Consider the following 18,611-nt stretch of genomic DNA (forward strand, 5'->3'; position numbering starts at 1 on the left):
AATCATCCAGTAACCCAAACACATCAAATGGGTGTTTCCTTTTTCTTTCTCTTCTCATTACCTCTCACACAATCATCTTGCAACAGAAAGGCTCGTATTTGCTACCTACAGTGGACTCTTGTGCAGTACACAAAGTCACCGTACAAGAGGTCACTAAAACCCACAGAAAATAACCTCATGATGTAACATGAGCGGCAGTCCAACAATGTAAATAGGAAACAGCTCTTTACGAGGATCAGGGTTCAAATCCCTGCCGTTGTGTAAAGAAATAACTTCCATAAAGGGTTGATTAAACCCTTCACAAACTGAGCTTTGCACATTTGATGGAGCTGACTAAACACCAAAATGCCCATAAGGCATTGTGATAACACCAAATAAAGACACGTTTAATACATTACATGGCAAATGGGCTTTGCAAATGTGTATTCCTTTGGTTGCCAAAAAGTTATTCTCAGACAAAGAAATGAACAGTATGTTATCCGACATAGTGATTTGTCAGTTCGATGCCATTAAGGTCTGACGCTCTTTTAAACCTCTTTACTCTTATAAACATGAGTCAAAACCCCAAACAGAGGTAAGGCCTCCTATTCTGAAACAATTAGGCTTAAGTTTACATTCTGGTTAAGCTCTCAGGACTTTCAAAGGTGACACTTTTAACACACCTTTGCAACAAGCAATATGTCCAATAGTCCGTAGAATTTCCTCTCAGCTCATTGTTGATGTTTTAGATTCGGCTGTGAACTGTGTTGAGTTTCAAAACGTCTGTGTGAGCTTCTGGGGCGCTTTGGCCAAACTTGGACAAACAAAAACGTGACGTTGTTGAGTCAATACTCATTGGTTATTTGTTCCCAGGTTCGGCTATAATCAAACGCTGAATAGCCTGTACATCTTGGAAGTGGAACAAATATATCCTGTAGACAAACACAGATGCAATCCGCAACCAGTTCTGAAAAGACTTATTTTCCTCACTGAAAATAAACTCCATTAAAGTGCACAAAAGTAAGTGGGGTGACAGTTTAGTTTGTTAATCCTGTATTTAAACATTTAGACATTCGTACAAGAAACGACACATACAGTGTAAAAGCAAAACCAATTCAAACACACAATTACAAACACAATAGAGTCATGATTTTCACTTTAAAGAAAACTGCAAGTGGCAACCAGAGAGTTTTAAAAACATCAAATGACAGACGAGTGTCATCAGGAAAGATGGAAACGAACGCAGGCAGGAGATGAACGATGAGAAAGTCAGTCTGGTGTTTCCAACAGGGAGCATTGTTTGATTTATCATCAATAATAATAATCTATTGTCATTATGCAACAAATTCTGCTGCGTCATCCTCCAGCGGTGCATTGCATTAAAACACTTCCCACATATACAGACGAGAGGAAAGATAATGGATGTATGATTACTGGGAGTGTTGGCATCACTTCATGACAATATAGAGGTCAAGTGACGGGTAGAGAGGCACAGCTGCATATTTATCCTGATTCATGTGTGTTTTCTGGTCAGCTGGCAGGATATCACTGCCTGTTTTGTTCTAACTCATCACAAACACTTGAATTATTAGGATGACCAAGCTCCAGTTGGGAGGACGAGAAGTTCTAATGTCATCAGAGCTCTTCCTTTGATCCCATCGCTGCATTTCATGCAACTTTATTTTCTGATCAATAGCAACGCACCTTGACTTCCTTCAGCGTGTACTGCAATCCTGTAATCGTGCAATCCTCTGTATATTGCCAGAGGATGTTTCTCTGGGCTCATCTGTGGTTGATGGGTACATTGACAATAATGACACTGGCTCCATCTTGTCTTCAGTGAAGCTGTGTGACCGGGCGTGTTGAACAGTGGGGCCTTTGTAGAGACTCACATGTGGGTTTTGGCCACGAGGGTTTGTAAAATGAGGGGAAAAAACAGCTCGTAATTCAGGTTCAGTCCTCTGCAGGCTAAGATGAGAATCAATAATTCAGACAGGTTTCATAAATGTTGGCTCTCCCTCATTTTTGTCTCGCTGGGTGTCAATGAAAGTCGACTGCTTTGGTATTCATGGCGAATTCCAGTGTCCTGGGGCGGCTCTCACAAGCTCTCGCAGATCATTTGGAGAAAGATACTTAACGAGTCAGTTGGGAGATATGAAGCTCAAATAACGAAGGTCATTTTGGAGTTCAGTGAAGCAGACTCAAACCTAAATGTAAGTAATTTAACAAAAAGATAGTAACAAAGTAACTAAAAGATGAGATGGAGCGTTTATTGTAATTTCACACAGTCGTCACTCTCTTTTCTGTTGGTGTTTATTTGCGCTTTTACTTGTAAATGACACATTGTGTATTAAAATAGAATGTTTGAGAACCTCATTCAACTCCACTCTCTTTGAATAAATGTTGGATATCCTACATTGTCTGATATGTATAACTGTGGGAGAAACGGCTCGGATTGCATGTTGTTCTACCGTCTAGTTACTGTTATAACGTGTTCGGTCGGCCATTCGCCAAAAAAGGGAGAGCCCTGCAGGCGCATCTTGTGTCACATCCCTCATTACATAATGCATAACAGCAGTGCCAACATTATCATGTGCCAATAAACACTGAGAATTAACTGCATAATCCATGTAACTGCAGAGCATGATGCTCTGAGTAAAGACCAACAAGCTGCAAGATAATCCGGTATGTCGAGTTATTGCAAGTTGTTTTGAGATCCACCAAATTCAACTTGTGGCTTCCTGCTGCTTTTTATTCATCAGCAGAGATCACCTACAGGCCATGATGGAGCTCAACAGGATGAGCGTGGTAATGTGTTCGCAAGGGAGGGGGGGGGGGGGGAGTTCCAAATTTGGTCAACAGATGGAGGCAGAAGGCTGAAGATAATACACACAGCACGAGGTGTGCAGTATGTTGCTTCATTGTTACATAAAGAGAGGCATACATGTCAGCTGTCTTCAGATGCTGACCATATTGTCGACGGTGACTTTTAAAAAAAATAAAAAGCGTTGTAACGGTGACCTCAGGGGATTTGAGTAGATCTCCCTCATCACACGCAGAGGCACACACAGCATGAGTCGCTAAATTGTGAAAAACCCCACAAATAATGATCATACTCCTCAAAACAGCAGGTTGTTCTTGCTGCTGAATGTGTCATTTCTCAGACACGATGCCGCTGCACCCAAGAATAAAATGTTAGGCGTCATGTTTCAGCTGTTCAGAGATGTGCGTTCTCATCTCCGCTGTCACAACAGGTTTGGTTACATAATGAATTTGATAGAAGAAGGTAGATAGACATACAAAAGGAAAATAAACTGACTTTCACAAGCAGTTTAATTACGTTACAACCATGGTAACTATTCAAACGGCATTAGAAACCGTTGGCACTTTATTACGCCGTTTGAAATTGCTAAGATGAGTGTTTTTTGAATTATCTACAAGTATGTCTCTTGGAAATCACACTTAAAAAAAAACACAACTACAACGTTAACCTCCAGATTAAAGCGGTGTTTCCAAATACTGAGGAGGAGAAGAAGAAGAATAAAACATGCTTATTGCACTCTGTATTATTAATGTGGGAGAAAAGAGCTTCTGAGCCGCAGGCTGCCTGAAGGGTTCAGGAACTATAACACTTTTTCTCCCCTGAATTATATTTCAAACACTTTTATTGCATGAACTTTTCCATCTTGGCACAGTTCTTTTGTTTTTGTTTTTTTACTGCATCAAAGAGTCGAGACACTTTACCTGAGAGTATGCCGTGTTACAGACACAGAATGATGTGCTTTATGGCTCCAGCTCCGTTGGGTCATGATCACACTGCTGCTCCAACAGCACGACTTTGACTGATTGGGACAGTCTTCTGGCCTTAACACAGCTGTTGTTGTAATGCGCATTCAAACCAGCAGGTGGCTCTGTGTCTTCTTTTTTTATTGAAGGAATATCTATTATGATCCATGTCACACCACTTCTTATGAGATTCCTCAATGTAAGGCCTTATTAAACATACAGTGATATGTAATGATGCGCGTTGTGGAGAAAGGTGGTCTAATGTGACATCCAGGTATGTGGACGGTATCACTGCCTTCATGGCTTGCTGAATAGATAATGGTACTTATCACGACCATTATTGAGCAATACACACGTGTGTGTTTAAATAGATGGGACCACAGAAGCTCTAGCAAAATATAAACAGCATTGTTGTTCCAGCTGTGGTGTCAAATCGGACATCCACCCATGACAGTATACAGTTGCACATAAACACGGAGTATTTCAGAGTTATAAGAGGACACACACTCGTCAGTTTTGACACTGGTGCAAAGAAATCCCTCAGAAGACAATATTGTGCGTCCACGTGCGCGCGCATGCACACGTGAATGGGCCCAATTGTGATAGAATTGCATGTGGCTATTGTTTTAAATCGAGACGACAGCAACTGCTGATACTCCAAATGAAATCGCTGTATCTACTTGTGTATCTTGCAGTAGCCAGTTTATTTTGCGGTTGCATAACTGTCAGGTAGGTTATATTATAATGATGTGCACGTTGCGATCCCCCCCCCCCCCCCATTCCACCAAATCCAATCACACCCTCCCCCATCTCAAGTACATTTACGTGTTGGGTGACGTTTCAGCATGCGGAGGAGGGCGCTGGGCAGGGACCACTTGGACCAAAGAGGACTAAACGCGATTTCATTTCAGCAGCGCAGAAGCGAACGCATTGAAGGCAGCGGACCAGGGCGCCGTGCCGAAGCCCATTGTCTCCTGCGAAACAGAGCGACGGAGGAAACCGGGTTAGACCGACAGCAGCGGGGCAGCCCATAAAGGAGTGTCCGAGCGGTAGGCATTGCGGGTTTGTAAGCCACAGAGAGAGAACAAGAAAGAAGGGCCCTGGACAGATCTGGCCAAATCACGCAAAATGAATCACAGTCAAGTTTTAATAATATGAACAAGAGCCGCGTTTCGTTGCATTTGGCGATCAACTATTGATGCTTCTGCGCCGATCGTTTTCCACGCCATCAGTTCGCGCGGACTTCTTTTGTTCGCATCGCTTCAATCCCAAATTGTAGTCTGCATATTTGTGTTGCAGTTGTAAAAAAAAAGAAAAAGAAAAAAAAAAAAGAGTTAGTCGCTCCCCCTCCAAAAAACTAAAAAAAAACCAAGATGAATTTCCAGTCGAGCGTCCCAGGGTCCGGTATCTCGCAGCAGTCTCAGCCAGCCATGCCCACTCCAGGCACGGTCCCGACGCCGGTTCCCGTCCCAGTGCCCCAGTCCATCCCGTCCCAGTTCGGATCCGGATCGTCCGCGAGCTCAGGGGCCGGCCAGTTCGGTTCGGGGACTGTTTCGGGCCAGGCTTCCCAACCCGGCTCGGCGAGCTCGCAGTTTGTTTTGTCCAACTCGGCGGCCATCCGGGCAGAGATCCACCGGTTCGAGTCGGTCCACCCGAACATTTACGCCATCTACGACCTGATCGAGCGCATCGACGACCTGGCCCTGCAGAACCAGATCCGAGAGCATGTAATCTCCATCGAAGGTGAGTAGTTCGGGGAATCATGCTGGGGGGGGGGGGGGGGTTGTGGCCGCTCATTCATTGAGGGTTGGGGGATGGAGGGGGGGTGGTGTGTGTCTGTTTTGAAGAGGGGGGGGGGGGGGGGGTGCTTTTTCCTTCCTTTTATGTACACATTGTTATGGGCGCACAGCAGTGTCAACAATCACACTGTGAGGTCGAAGGTTGGGGGCGTAGCCCAGCTCACAGTCCTGCTCCAGGAGTGGATTGCCACCCCAGACACTGCAGTGTTAATAAAAGGCACTCACAGGAGGCAGCACCCTGCGATTGTAATGAGCTCTAAAAACACCTTTCTGCTGTTTAATGCCGTTTCCTAAAGGGACCACTTGTTTTCACTCCTCGTGCACAACAGTGTGACCTTATTTTCCTTCTGAACCTCAGTGTAGCAGAGCCACAAGTCACATGTTGCATGGAACTAATGGTTGCTCTGGACAATGCAGAGGCACACATGCACAGCGTGCCGCACGGAAACGGCATGATGGAGATCTCTGGGTGTGTTATGAAGCCGCTCTGCGAGTTTATTCTTCACAGACACGCAGGAAATCAAGTCCAAATGTTGTGAGCTGACCGGAGGAGGATGACAGTGGCTGTAAACCAGCTACCACAGCTTGTCAAAATCTAAGTGCGGGTGATGCACATGTCAGATTTGAACGTCTTAAATGATGGTTTGCGGTTTCTTATGTGTTTCTCTCTGCCTCTCATCCGCCCATGTATCCAGTCAGTGGCGGTGTGACACAGCAGTCAGCGTATGTCCATCAAAGTCAGCATGTGGGGGGGGGGGGGGGGGGGGTTGGAGGAGGGTTACAGCAACTGTCTGCATGTACACGCTTGCACCACTGCTTCCAAGACTGTCTTTTGGTCGCGTTGCCCTCATTTAAAGTGTCAAAGAACAGGAATCAAGTGGCACTTTATCTTGAAAGCAGCAATCCTTCAGAATACACCGGCAGTTGTTTCATATTTCTAGAATCTGAGGAATTGTATTGGAGTTTAAGGTGAAACCAGCGTTTTTGTGCAGAATATATGAGTTGGCAGTGAAAGCGTGAGATTCAAAATGTGAGGAAATCTTTTTAACAGTGTTATCGTTTAGTATTTCTGCACTGGGCAGTACAACGTGGGCATTTTTTTTGTAATTTTCACACAAAGATAGCAGTTTTGTTATCATTAACAAACAATTACAGTTGCCCTTAGGAGTTGGCATTGTGACAACTGCAGAGATTTATGGGAAACGTTACATAAATACTTAAAGGGACAGTTCATCCCAAATTCAAAAATACGTGTTTCTCTTCTTTATCAATCTGGATTGTTTCGGTGTGAGTTGCGTAGTGTTGGAGGTATCGGCCACAGACATGTCGGTCTTCTCTCCTATCTAATGGGACGACACTCTATTACCTGTCTTACGTGAAACTATCACAACAAGGTCTGTGAATTATCTCGACTAACCCGGTCGTTATTTCTAGAAAGTGACATTGCTGTTGAGTTTTTCAAAAGTATTGTTTCGGCACGTTTAGCAACATAACATTCGAGAGAAGGCCGACATCTCAACGTCCAATATCTCCAAAACAAGGCCACTCGCACCAAAACACTGTGGACCGACAAATAGCACTACTGTCCCTTTAATGCCTCTTTAACGATATTGACATGTTGTTTTTTTATGTAGATTGGTGACCTACCAAAATGTCCAGGTTATCAACAGATTGTCAGAGATGATCTTTACAATATTTACCTAATCTGAATATGCATTCAACGCTGATGTTTTAGGATATTCCAGGATGCTTCCTGTCAATGACACAGCAGACAGGGACATATTTTGTACTTTTTGTTTTGCATATTGACAAGTTATATTCTTGATTTCTGACATCTACCTTGATTTAAATGTGTCTTGCCGTGTCCGTAGATTTGGGACAGGTCAGATCAATGGAAAAGGAAAGTCATCCTCGTGCTGGCTCCGTTTTTGGGGCTGGGGTTTTGTGGTCCGTTTTTGTGCTGTCTCCGTTTTTTTCTGATGCCTTTAGGATTGTTGCATAATCTTCTCGATGAAGGCACGTCTTTATTCTGTATCTTGCCGAGGCAACACTGGAGCCTTTTGTGAGTTATCTCTTAGATGCACTTTAAAACATAACGGTAATTGCTTGCACTATTCACAAATCATTTCTAATACAAATATGTTTCAGGCTTAGAGTTGGGGGAAACTAATTAAATAAACATTCTTGGATAAATGTTGTGGTGTTAAAAACGTCTTTATTATTGTGGATTCATTCTCCTTCTATAGCTTTTGTGTCGACTTCAGCTGCAGAATTTACTTTTCCCACAATGCCCTTCCACAAAGCTCAGGAAAGATCGTTAGTATTAGCGAGCTAGCTCGTTAGCTAGGGTCATGTCTGAAGGCTGCTGTACCTTTTTTATTGTTCTCAAAACCCGACATATGGACTGCATTAATGTCGACTGCAGCTTCTGCTGGTGCAGAAACTGGTCCCTGTGGGGCATTTCCCTCACAGTTCCCCCTTGTGTCATTGTGCAACGTCAACACAGAGATTAGAAAAGAGCCCATGCTTTCTGATTCTGAAGCGCCGCATGCTAAACCTGATGTTTGAGATAATAAATCTCTCAATAGGATGTCACATTATCTGTATTTGGCCAGGTATCCTTGGGAATAAAAGCAAAAACTGTTGCTGCTGTGGCACCGTGTACACACCTGCAGGCTTATATACAAAATGTTGCATTGGGAAATGTTTAACCCCAAAAGCAAAAATCCACCGCTGAACAACAAAACAGCAGCAGAGATGCCAAGCACACTCCCTGTACCTGTTTATTTATGAATCTGTAAAGCACATTGGGGTAAAACCACGACGATAAGTGTACGACGAATGGTGTTGAATTGATATTTCTCAGCATACACGGAATGTCAGCGGCCTCAACAGATTTTGGTGTCCTCACAGAAGAACCCATTGCATTAGCTTTGATTCATTCTGGTGCCTTTTTATTTCATGCTGTTAGATGAGATGCAGTTGCTTTAATAACTGTAACTCCAAGAGGCTGTGAAGAGCGGCAACAGGAGACGTTGGCCGACTTGTCTTCACCTGCACTCTGGAGCTGCAGAGCTGTTCCTCTTCAATCTTGCATCATTGCAGAGTCTGTTGCTAAGGAACCAGTGGCTCATGCATTTAGCTGAAAATGCTGAAGAAAGAGCGAATATAAATCACAGCCCTCACAAAATGAATTCCCATTATTACGACGGTTTCCCTGTCGTTTTGTTGATTTAATAAGACCTTTTGTATGACGATGACAAGCCATTCAGACTCTTGTGTGTTTGTTTGGCCTCACATTCTTTGCTTTTGCTCTGATTGGCTTTCAAGGTGCTGCTTGGTTTCCGTGCCAATTCATATCGTGCCTCCAAATAACATTTATTCTCTTGTCGTTTTTAAAAAACAGTGTTTGTGAATACAGAACTGAAGCTGATTTAAATTAGACAGGCGTGTAATTGACGGTAAACCCGTGAGTATGACAGGAAACGCAAATAATATAAAGAAGTGCAAAGTGGTTCTCAAGTGGATTTGCTGTTATACTCACGGTTCGTTAATACTCCCAGAGGCTTGGATACGCTGCATCTGTTTCTGGGCCCCAGGGCAAAAAACATGATGCTGTTTTTCCCCCATTGCCTTCGATTTCCCACCAGGTACAGTTCACACAGCACACGAAAAGATTGCAGCTTCGGTATTTTTTGCACAGAGGTCCAGAAACCAACCAGCGCTCCTAGACTCGAATACTAAGCGGCCCCAAGTTGTCATGTCGGTTTGTGATGATTTGATGGAACAAATGACCGTAAAATAACTGACATACGGTGAACCGGTGACTTTTAGAGGCCCAGGGTCACAGATCACAAAACGTCTGTGATCTGTGACCTGAATGACTGAGGACCGTCATTGACATAATGCTACAATGACTCTAAAATCCCCAGGATTAGATGGTGGGGGTTGCCAGAGTGGTAAACCGTTGCTTCGTCAATATCAGGCTGGACAACGATTTGGCCTAATCCATAAAATGCTTTTAATGGCCGTGTCAGTTAAACCTTTAGTCTGGGAATGATTCTAGGTCTGGGCTTCTTCTCCATGTGAGCAACCGGCTCTTAGACTCCGCTTGTAACTGCATCCTGTGATGAATCATATTCTGTCGTTTTTTGGAACTTGTCGGACACACTGACCAACAGATTGACTTACACTTCGGCAGGATGCTGCTAAATAAATAACGGAAGAGCAGAGATTCATACATAGTGGCGACGATGCACTTCAGGACAGAATTGTTATAATAATTAATATATACATCCTAAATAATAAAAGGGAAAAAATGTATGGTGTATAGTATATAATAAATAGTATAATAGTCTATATGGACGCACGTCTAATGAGTAGTAGCTCCGCCTTTTCCATAAACCACTAAATCTGATTATTCTCTTGATATTCCCGGGTCAATCATCAGAATTAAACTGGCCCGTCTTCTTGCCGGCGGCCATCTTTAAGCCTCACCGTGAAGTGACATTGATGATGCTGCAGAACGGTTGTTGCAGACCAAACTTTTTATAGCTGTCAGCCAAAAACATATAACAATTGAGGATTGCACCACAGCAGTTAGTGTTGCACAACCTGTACTGTGCATGACTGGATAAAAGCTGACCTCTAGTTAGTACAGATCGACGGGCTAATGAATACCCAACAGTCATCTGGCAAGGCATTGGATATCATGTCCTTGCTGCATAATTAATTGTTAGAAATATCAGATTTATTCAGAGGAACAAACTCATTTTTATTCATAAATGTGTTTTTTACTGACTCTAAACCGTTGGAGGCAGGATTTGGTCATGGATTTTATTTGAGGGGAATAAATACTCGAGCGTATGTAAATAGAAGAAAATCCAGATCACTGAGATATGGACACAGCTGCAGAGATGTTCTGTGATTCCAGTTATATTTTTAGCTGTTCGTGTCAATGTGGAGGAGTGTTTCATTAACAAGACTACGTCCTGGGAATAGCTTTCTTTGCAATGGGAGTTCTGATCGCTTCCATCATTCACGTTCTTATCAAACTTGCGTAATGTTCTTTAGATTTTCAAGGAAGCTCTGTAGGTAATTGAAAATATATGTGGATGATTGCAGTATAAAGTACAAGAGCACCTACAGTCTGTCAGTCTAGCAAAGGGCAAGAACTACGCAGGTCGGCGATGGACAGGATGACGTAAATGTTTGACTCCTTCCTGCCTTTTTTTTAGCCATCTCACTTTCCCAACAGCCGGTTGTGATTTCTGCCCTGTGTGTATTCCTGAGGAGATTTCCTTTTGCGCCTGTTGTGAGTGTTGTGATGTTACTCCGTAATGTAATGTTGCATCTTGAGCAATGACCCTGTTTCGGAAAACTGCAAAAAGACCACGCTGACTTCCATATTTCCAACAGAGAGTCCAATGTCAGAGCAAGGGCAGTCAGCCAAATCCACTGCTACTCAAGAGGGGTGCTTGGGATTTGGAGAAAGCACGAAATACGCCCGCACAATAGGACATTGTGCGCTCAGATAGCAATAGGGACGACACGGAGCGATACAAAAAGAGCACAGACTGAACCCTCGTATAGCTCTCTGTAGGCATTGTGTGGCACCACACATCTCTCATGCAGTCAATTGCCAATGAGAGTGAAGCAGAGCGCTCGTCTGCCGATCACAAGCAGAGAGTGATGATGATGCATCTTTCCATCGCTGCTGAAGCGGGATTTATTTCGTCACGACCACTGAGATGTAAAACCCTGAGCTATCTCAATTGACACCGTTTCACTGACCGCATGCTGTCACGATGTAGCAGAAGTAAAGTCCGCTTTTTTAGATTCATTCAAGGCTTAAGTTGGGAAATCTAGTCCTGATTAATAATCATTCATTAAACATGAAACACAGGCCGGCTTTACAGAGGTTTTTTAATAAGTTGTCACGGTTTAGAGGTGAGATGTGCGTGTGTGTGTGCGTGTGTGGTTTGAATTTGATTCGAGGAACTGGCCTTACAGTTGTCACTGTGGGCCATCTGTGTCGGGGAAATGCCGCTACTACTTCTGGCGAGTGCCGTCTCTACAATGAGCTCATTATATTTCAGAACCGTATCCGTGAATATGGATTAGAAACTGATATAGTTAGAAATGTCAGTCAATACCACCAGCTGTGTCGCGTACACTGTGTGTCAATATAAATTGCTGTTAATGTGGAATGCTGGTGTTTATAGAGTAGCTCAGTAAGTATTTACTAGTTGTAGACCTTGTGGCTAAATAAAGCCTTACATAAATACATCTGTGAGGCGTGGAAGAGGTCCAACTATGGCCTGTTCTTTTTTCGTTTTTTCTTCATACTGAGTTACAAAGAAAACATAGGTTAAACACTGAAATTGCAATGTTTAGAAATGTGTAGGGGCTAATTATCTTCCTGTTATTCTGGAGAGTGGTCTGCAAAACCTCACATTTCTTAAGGGATAGTTAAACATCTCTATTCGCTTCCTTGCGCTCGGGTGGTCCACACAGACAGCCCTTCTTTCTACATGTTTCATTTCATTATAAATGTCAGTTGTATTTGTTTCAGACAGAAAGAAAATAAAGATGTGTGTGCTCATTTGTAAATGACGATCCACACTGTCCCGCAAATATTTCAGAACAAAAGCCTTGTGTAAACACAGAAAGACGCTCGAGGGCTTTTATTTTGAAAGTGTTAGGGTTGCAACAGATCATAAAACTCACGGTTCTGATCGTATTACTGTTTTGAGTCTCGGATCAAATCAGCACAAAAGAAAAAAAGGAAGCAAATATAACTTTGAGAGATTCGCCGGTCATTTTTTGCTGCTGATACCACTTGCGGATCATTGATGATCCATATCGGCCAGTACAGATAGTTCGTTTCCAAACGTTAGATGAGGGTTAGATGAGGAGATTGATACCACGTACCAAAATTGTTCCTGTGAATCAACTGTAGAAATGTAATTATGGTATACTGTTTTGCCTTTTCAAGATGGAACCAAGTGTTAGACGTACAAAAGGTGAAGTGAACTTGGGATGTCACTGTAAGTAAATGGGATGCATCTTAGACTGATGGACCTCTGGGATCTGTCATTTTGCTGCCAGTGAATATTTGTGAAAATGAAGACAAACACAGATTACCCAGAAGAAACGCATTTCACTTCAGTTCCATCAATGTTTAAGAAGAGAATGATCCGGTATCTGTCGGGGGAAGAAGCTCCTTTGCCGCATCGAACATCTCCGAGGTCTACAACAGCCCTGTCAAGCTCTCAGTTGAGCCTCTCTGATGTGATGTACCGTGGATTAATGTGAACACCTGAAATGGACACGCAGCTCCCTTGTCAACTTGCTCAAGCGGCCATTGATAAAAGCTTCTTTTTGATTTCCCATTCGCTTGAAGACCATCTGTAGCAAATGAAGCACCTCTGTGTTGAGCGTGCCAAGTATCAGGCCCCAGTTTAATCTTTGAGAGTCAGCGTTGGGAGGTTTATTCTTGGGAGCGCGGTAGTAAACCCCGAACAGATGCTCACCAGATAACAGGGTCTGCACACGCCTCAGCGCTCAAAAGACTCCCCTGCTTTGTGATCAGCCCATAAAACTTCTGTCATCTGCAGCTTGAGAACGCTCGTCCCGTCCCCATTGAAATGCATTTTAACACGCTGCCCGACTTTTGACCGTGGGTCAGCAGAGATGAGCTGAACTGGAGAGAGCTGTAAACTGCCTCGGTCTGGGAGGTCCGCGGGGTCAGATTGCCTTTTCTGCCTCAGCCCTGCTGTCCTCTCTCTGCTGCAGCACCACAGCATTGGCTTATTGAATGTGACGCTATCCTCAACAGCAGAATGTCCTCCGTTGTGCTATTGAACAAAGGCTTGCTCTCTCCTATTGATGGACAACACATTTTTTTCCTCTGTTCTGAATGTGGAGGGACGGGGAGTACCCTAATCTCTTCTGTACAGAAAGTAGAGGGTTGTTAATGGGTTGTGTCGAGTAGTTCTGCTCGAATGTTTTATTAAAGGTAAGAGCCACTGAGGTTCTAAGCTCAGTTCATTTTGAATCACTGGGTTTTCAACACAGAAAAGGAGAGAAGTGCTTGTCCCAACCATACATAGAGCTGTGGTTGTTCATCCTTAAGAAGCTTTGTTAGATTTAGATGAAAGAAAGAAGAAAACAATCTGGATTTTTGGGGTTACGTGGTGATGTAATATGGTCTGTATTCTCTTTCTCACATTGTGAATTTAGCTATAACTAGAAGGCCAATTGAGAGGATGTGACATGAATCATTTAGATTGCTGTCTTAATGTACAATATGCAGTGTAAATTCACCATAGTATGGACACCACCACTGTAGTCTTTTGAAACAATCTAAGTACGACATTCTTTTAAACCAAAATTGAGCATAACAAGAGCCGCTGATTGTAAAACCGTGGTAGTGTTGTTCGCCTCACTCAAAGGCCATCCATACCATAATAACACTATTTTAGGAGCAGCAGAAGTCAGACGGGTCGCTGACGGCACCACGGTTTTGCACTCTGCAGCTCACGTCACCGCAGTTTCACAAGCGTGCCGAGAAGTACGGTGGCCGTCAGGTAGCGTAAAAAAACAAAGCAAAACACTCTCGCTAGAGCCAGTGTTTGGTTTGTCCGTTCTGGGCTACTGTAGAACCATGAAGAGGACCCACCATGGACATATAAAGAGAACTGGATACAGCATTGGCGCTCAGTGGCACATCAAGCCACTTTGTAAAATTTGCTTTAAATCCCGGCACTCTTCCTCGGGCCTGGGGCCATCTCCCTATATGAAAGGCTCATTCTAAGCTCACTAAAACATGTCTTTAGTTCCAGGTGACTGTACTCTGAAAACATAACTATGAATATTATGTTCCATTTCTGCTGATGGATCCCCACAGTGCGACACACTGTACCTTTTTAAAAAAAAATGACAAGAATGATTATTCGGTTGAAGCCCTACATCTAAGGTTGTATTGTTTTGTTATATTTATTATTCCCTATATTAACGTTTAGCTTTTTACGGCTGAGACGGCGGTCAATAAATTTGCCTTAGGCTCTTGTTTATTTTTTTGCGTGCATCATCCATATCCTATGCTGGAAGTGCTCATGTTTCCTGCCAGTGGGGTAGGGCTGGAAGCAGATGGCTGCTGACAGAGGAAGGGGTTTGGAAAGCAGCGAGTGAGCAACAGATGGAAAGGCGCATATGCCTCCAAGTCCCCTCAGCCTGCCAGCAGTCCCGTGACTAACTGTGGGAAGATGCTGGCCTCATCCAGGTTGGGGATGGATAGAGGATCATGGTGAAGAATGAAGTGTCCTTCGAATGAAAATGGCTATCCGAGAGCAGTTTGTCTCTGGAATTTCAACTGGGGGAGGATTCAGATCTCTTCTAATTAGGGATGAATGGAGAATAGAGGCAACCTGGAGTGTTTTTTTTATTTTTATAAAACACCGTTTAGAAGAGCAAGTGGTGATCTTGAATTAGTTATCCAGTTATTTAGGAAAATAAGCTCAGTTGCCTTTGAAAATAAATCTCATACAGGGACTTTTCTGGCCCTCTGGGAGCACATTTTCTCCGTTGAAGAGGAAAATGCCGGATACAGGAAGTGGCCTACAATATGCGGGGCCATAAGGCTGCCGAATATGGCAGCATACACGATGCAAGCGAGACAGTTACTCCTGCTCCTGGAGAGAAATACAATTGAGAACACGCAGACTATTTAAAGGGCTGCGGAAATTAAATGCAATTCCCTTCACAGCTCGGGGACATGTCAGTTTTTCTGCGTCAGTCGATCTTCAAGGACGTGCCTCGAGTCTGTTTGTTTTCCACGTGAGGGTTGCTGGAGTTATTCAAAGAAAAGTTGGTGTTCTACTCTGTGACTGAATCGTGTCGAGCAAAAAGGTTGGAGGGCCGCGTTGTTCTTAATCTGATAGTATCACTGCCACGTCACATCTATTTAAAAATGGCATACAAACCAGTTTGTGAGGACAAATCAGCTCCATTGTCTCTTGCTTAAGTGTGTAGTTAGATGTGTGTATGCGGCAATTTGACATTTGCTCTCACACGAGAATATCCTTACTGTATATATTGATATCTGTCACCAGAATAGTGTCAGCGTCGGTGCTACTTTGCTTCTTTTCTTTTATGCTAGCCCTGTTGTCAGGGCAGCTTGTTCAACATGTGCCAGTTGAGCGTTATCACCCAGGTCCTACATTCCTTTGGTAGATGTCATTGTTTTGATGGCGTTGTGGCATGTCCTCTGGCCTTGTGCTCGCTGCCTTCAAAGGACTCACTCGGGCAACATGCCAGGTGCTTGTTCTTTCCCGTTTTTTTGTTTTGTCGTAGTTGCTGTTTGCTGATTGTGGGAAAGTAGATGTCACCGTCGAGAAAATATTAAAACCAACTGTCGACTGCAACATTGGTCTGTTGCTTTGTGAATCCGGACTAAACTCTTAAGGAGGGTTTGTTGTGGAGTTTTCTGCGGGAATCACTTGAGAGGAAGAGTAATGTGACCCCCTATTTACTGTTTATACCCCCGTTTCCTGCCCTCCCCCCGCCAACTGGAATAACCTAAAGCTGTTCCACTGCTGAATCCCCCCTGGCCATGACCCAGGAACATGTCATGTGGTGGGGTATGTGAACTGCATGTACAACAACCCCTCGAGGAACACAATCGCGGTTCCCATTTTGGACCCGACATCTGAGCGCAGGATATCGGCTCCAAGCTGTAAAGACTTACTTCCTGTGGCACTGAATGTCGTCCGGTCTTTTCATGTCTGAGTTTGTATTTGTTTCCCTGATGTGATTCAGAGAGCTCCAACGCTCTAATTCAGACCAATTAATAATGTCCGTGTTGTTCTGATAATTGTCTACTTCATGGAAGGCTAGCGTAGATTCTGTTTGTTTTAATGAGAGGAAAAGAAAGAGATAGCCTGTCACCTCTGCCTTAATGCACTCATGTGGTCTCATTTATAAAGTATTTATGTGGATATGTTGTATGTATGTGATCCACTGTTCTCACTGATGAGGCCTGGTGTGATTTGGGTCACGGTGGTTTGTTTTACAAAGTGGACCTGCTCTACCTTATTGTCAGTGGTGCATTGACCAGATGCTGCCCATAACTGATAACTGTATTATTTATGAGATAATACTATACAACTGTGGAACATTTTAAAGTCTGAAGACATTTTGTTTCCAGTTTGCAAGCAAGTAATGACCTGTAATCATATCCCTCATGCATTATGCTCTTGTGGTTTTAGGGGTCTGAGTTTATCATTGCACACAAAGCAAACATTTTCCAACTTCTCCAGAAGCAAAATGGTTGATATCTCTGTGTGTGTAGGGAGTTTAATGACTTCATTGCTGCAGTATTTGTATACATATGTATTAATCATGAATAGGAGAGTTGCCCTATGTTTGGAAGGAAAGAAAAGTGGAGCCCTTGGCAACAAGACAGCACATTTAACTGAAGGTTCAGCCAAAATAATAGAAGGCCACGAATTGCCAGGACACAAGAGGCTCGTATCACACGAGTTGTATTCTTAATACCCTGCCAGTTAGGAGCGATGTTACTATGGAGATTTGGAAGAAAAAAGGCAACCAGAATGCTGCGTCGTTCGCCAAGCACCATTTGGTCCTTTTTAAATTTTCTGATACGAGGCGGTGCTGTAAACTGAGCGGCTGTATCATCCTCTGTGTGGACGGATGCTCTGTCGTGCCCGTTTTGATAGAAGTCGCGATAAGTCTTGCTCAGGGCTGTGTCAGTGCAGCTTCTCTGCAGCTCTGGTTTGGATGATGAGATTTTCCTCATTGAGGAGTCTTGGCGTAAAAAAGTGCACCGTTCAGCAGCCCGACGCTGTTCTCCGAGGATGAGCTCTCCCTCGGTTTTGTGTTTGCATATACTGGAACGAACTGCTGGCCTGGAATGAAATACTGTACAGCTAAAAAGGAGGAATGATGACACTTGTGTTGCCACACTACATCTCAGGCCCCTGTTGTGCTCTCGGCCCCATTCTGTTGTAAAATTGGACCAACTGGTGTCTAGAGATGCACCCTGCTGCTGTGTTCAAACACAGTCAGCCATTTGTATCCATTTTGCAAGTCATTTGCAGGACATTTATAACGTCGGCGAATGGGTTTTTTCGCTGCACTGTGCTGTTGACTTGCAGGGCTCTGTCCAGTTACAAGTACATCTGTTCAAAGCGAGGGACAACTCGCAAGGCTAATGTTTGTGTTGGGCCCCTCTGAGAATACTCACACTACTAAATTGTGGCTTTTCACACATTTGGCTTCAAGAGACCCTCCGCTCCAAAAAAAAAGGGTATCTTTGGTTGTGTCCGAATCTGGTCCGAAGTTTTAGCTTTTGCCTCAGAAAAATAAATTGGCAGCTAATGTGGGCCCAAGCTTATTCAAAGCTACATTTCGTCTGTTTACACAACAAAACAAACCTTCGTCTGGTCTTTTCATGCCAATAGGGCTTTTAGTAAACAGGACCCTACGTTTAGTTGTGCTGGCAAAGCGAGAGCTTGGGCACGATTAGTGGTCCACTTTCAAAACAAATCCTTTGGCCACACTCTCAACCCTCACGGATCGTCAGATGTCACGTTTGGGGGGGAAAAGTCCATCCGACTGAAATCTCGGTTTTAGAGCTGTGAAATCTCGGTATTAGAGCTGTGTCATGTTGTGACAAAGGGTCAGGATGGAATTGGGGTTGTTGGGGGTGAGTTTGCAGTCCAGGAAGCCTCTTAACACCACTTGTATGGCAGGATCAATCTATACCATTCTCTAGGATTGTAACCTAGGTTTTTTTTTTCACTCTGTTCTCTCAATATCTCTATAGCCTCTGTGCAGATAATTGCCCCTGTATGGCACAGACTGCTGGCCCTGACCGCTTTGTTTGCAGCTGGTCTAGGACTACACATCCTTATTCCTGACAAAGAGGGGATCAGATAGAGTCCCCCGAGGCCAGGTTGACCTGAGGTTATCTGAGTCTGAGCTACTGGTCTGGTATTTTTTCCACAGATGGGATAATCCCGT

The 18,611-nt window shown here is 43.7% G+C and overlaps 1 protein-coding gene across 2 annotated transcripts in view; it reads left to right on the top strand.

The window, feature by feature from the left end:
- Window positions 1–4,675: 4,675 nt before the first annotated feature.
- The window catches only part of agap3 (ArfGAP with GTPase domain, ankyrin repeat and PH domain 3), a 107,395-nt gene continuing 93,459 nt past the window's right edge, over window positions 4,676–18,611 (top strand). For both annotated transcript variants that reach the window (XM_079284371.1, XM_079284372.1), the window contains exon 1: window positions 4,676–5,508. In XM_079284371.1, coding sequence (XP_079140497.1) covers window positions 5,139–5,508 — 370 coding nt within the window. In that variant the 5' untranslated portion in view covers window positions 4,676–5,138. The remainder of the gene's footprint in view (window positions 5,509–18,611) is intronic.

This window comes from Melanostigma gelatinosum, assembly GCF_949748355.1.
Source record: "Melanostigma gelatinosum genome assembly, chromosome: 15".
In the NCBI taxonomy this organism is placed as follows: Eukaryota; Metazoa; Chordata; class Actinopteri; order Perciformes; family Zoarcidae; genus Melanostigma; species Melanostigma gelatinosum.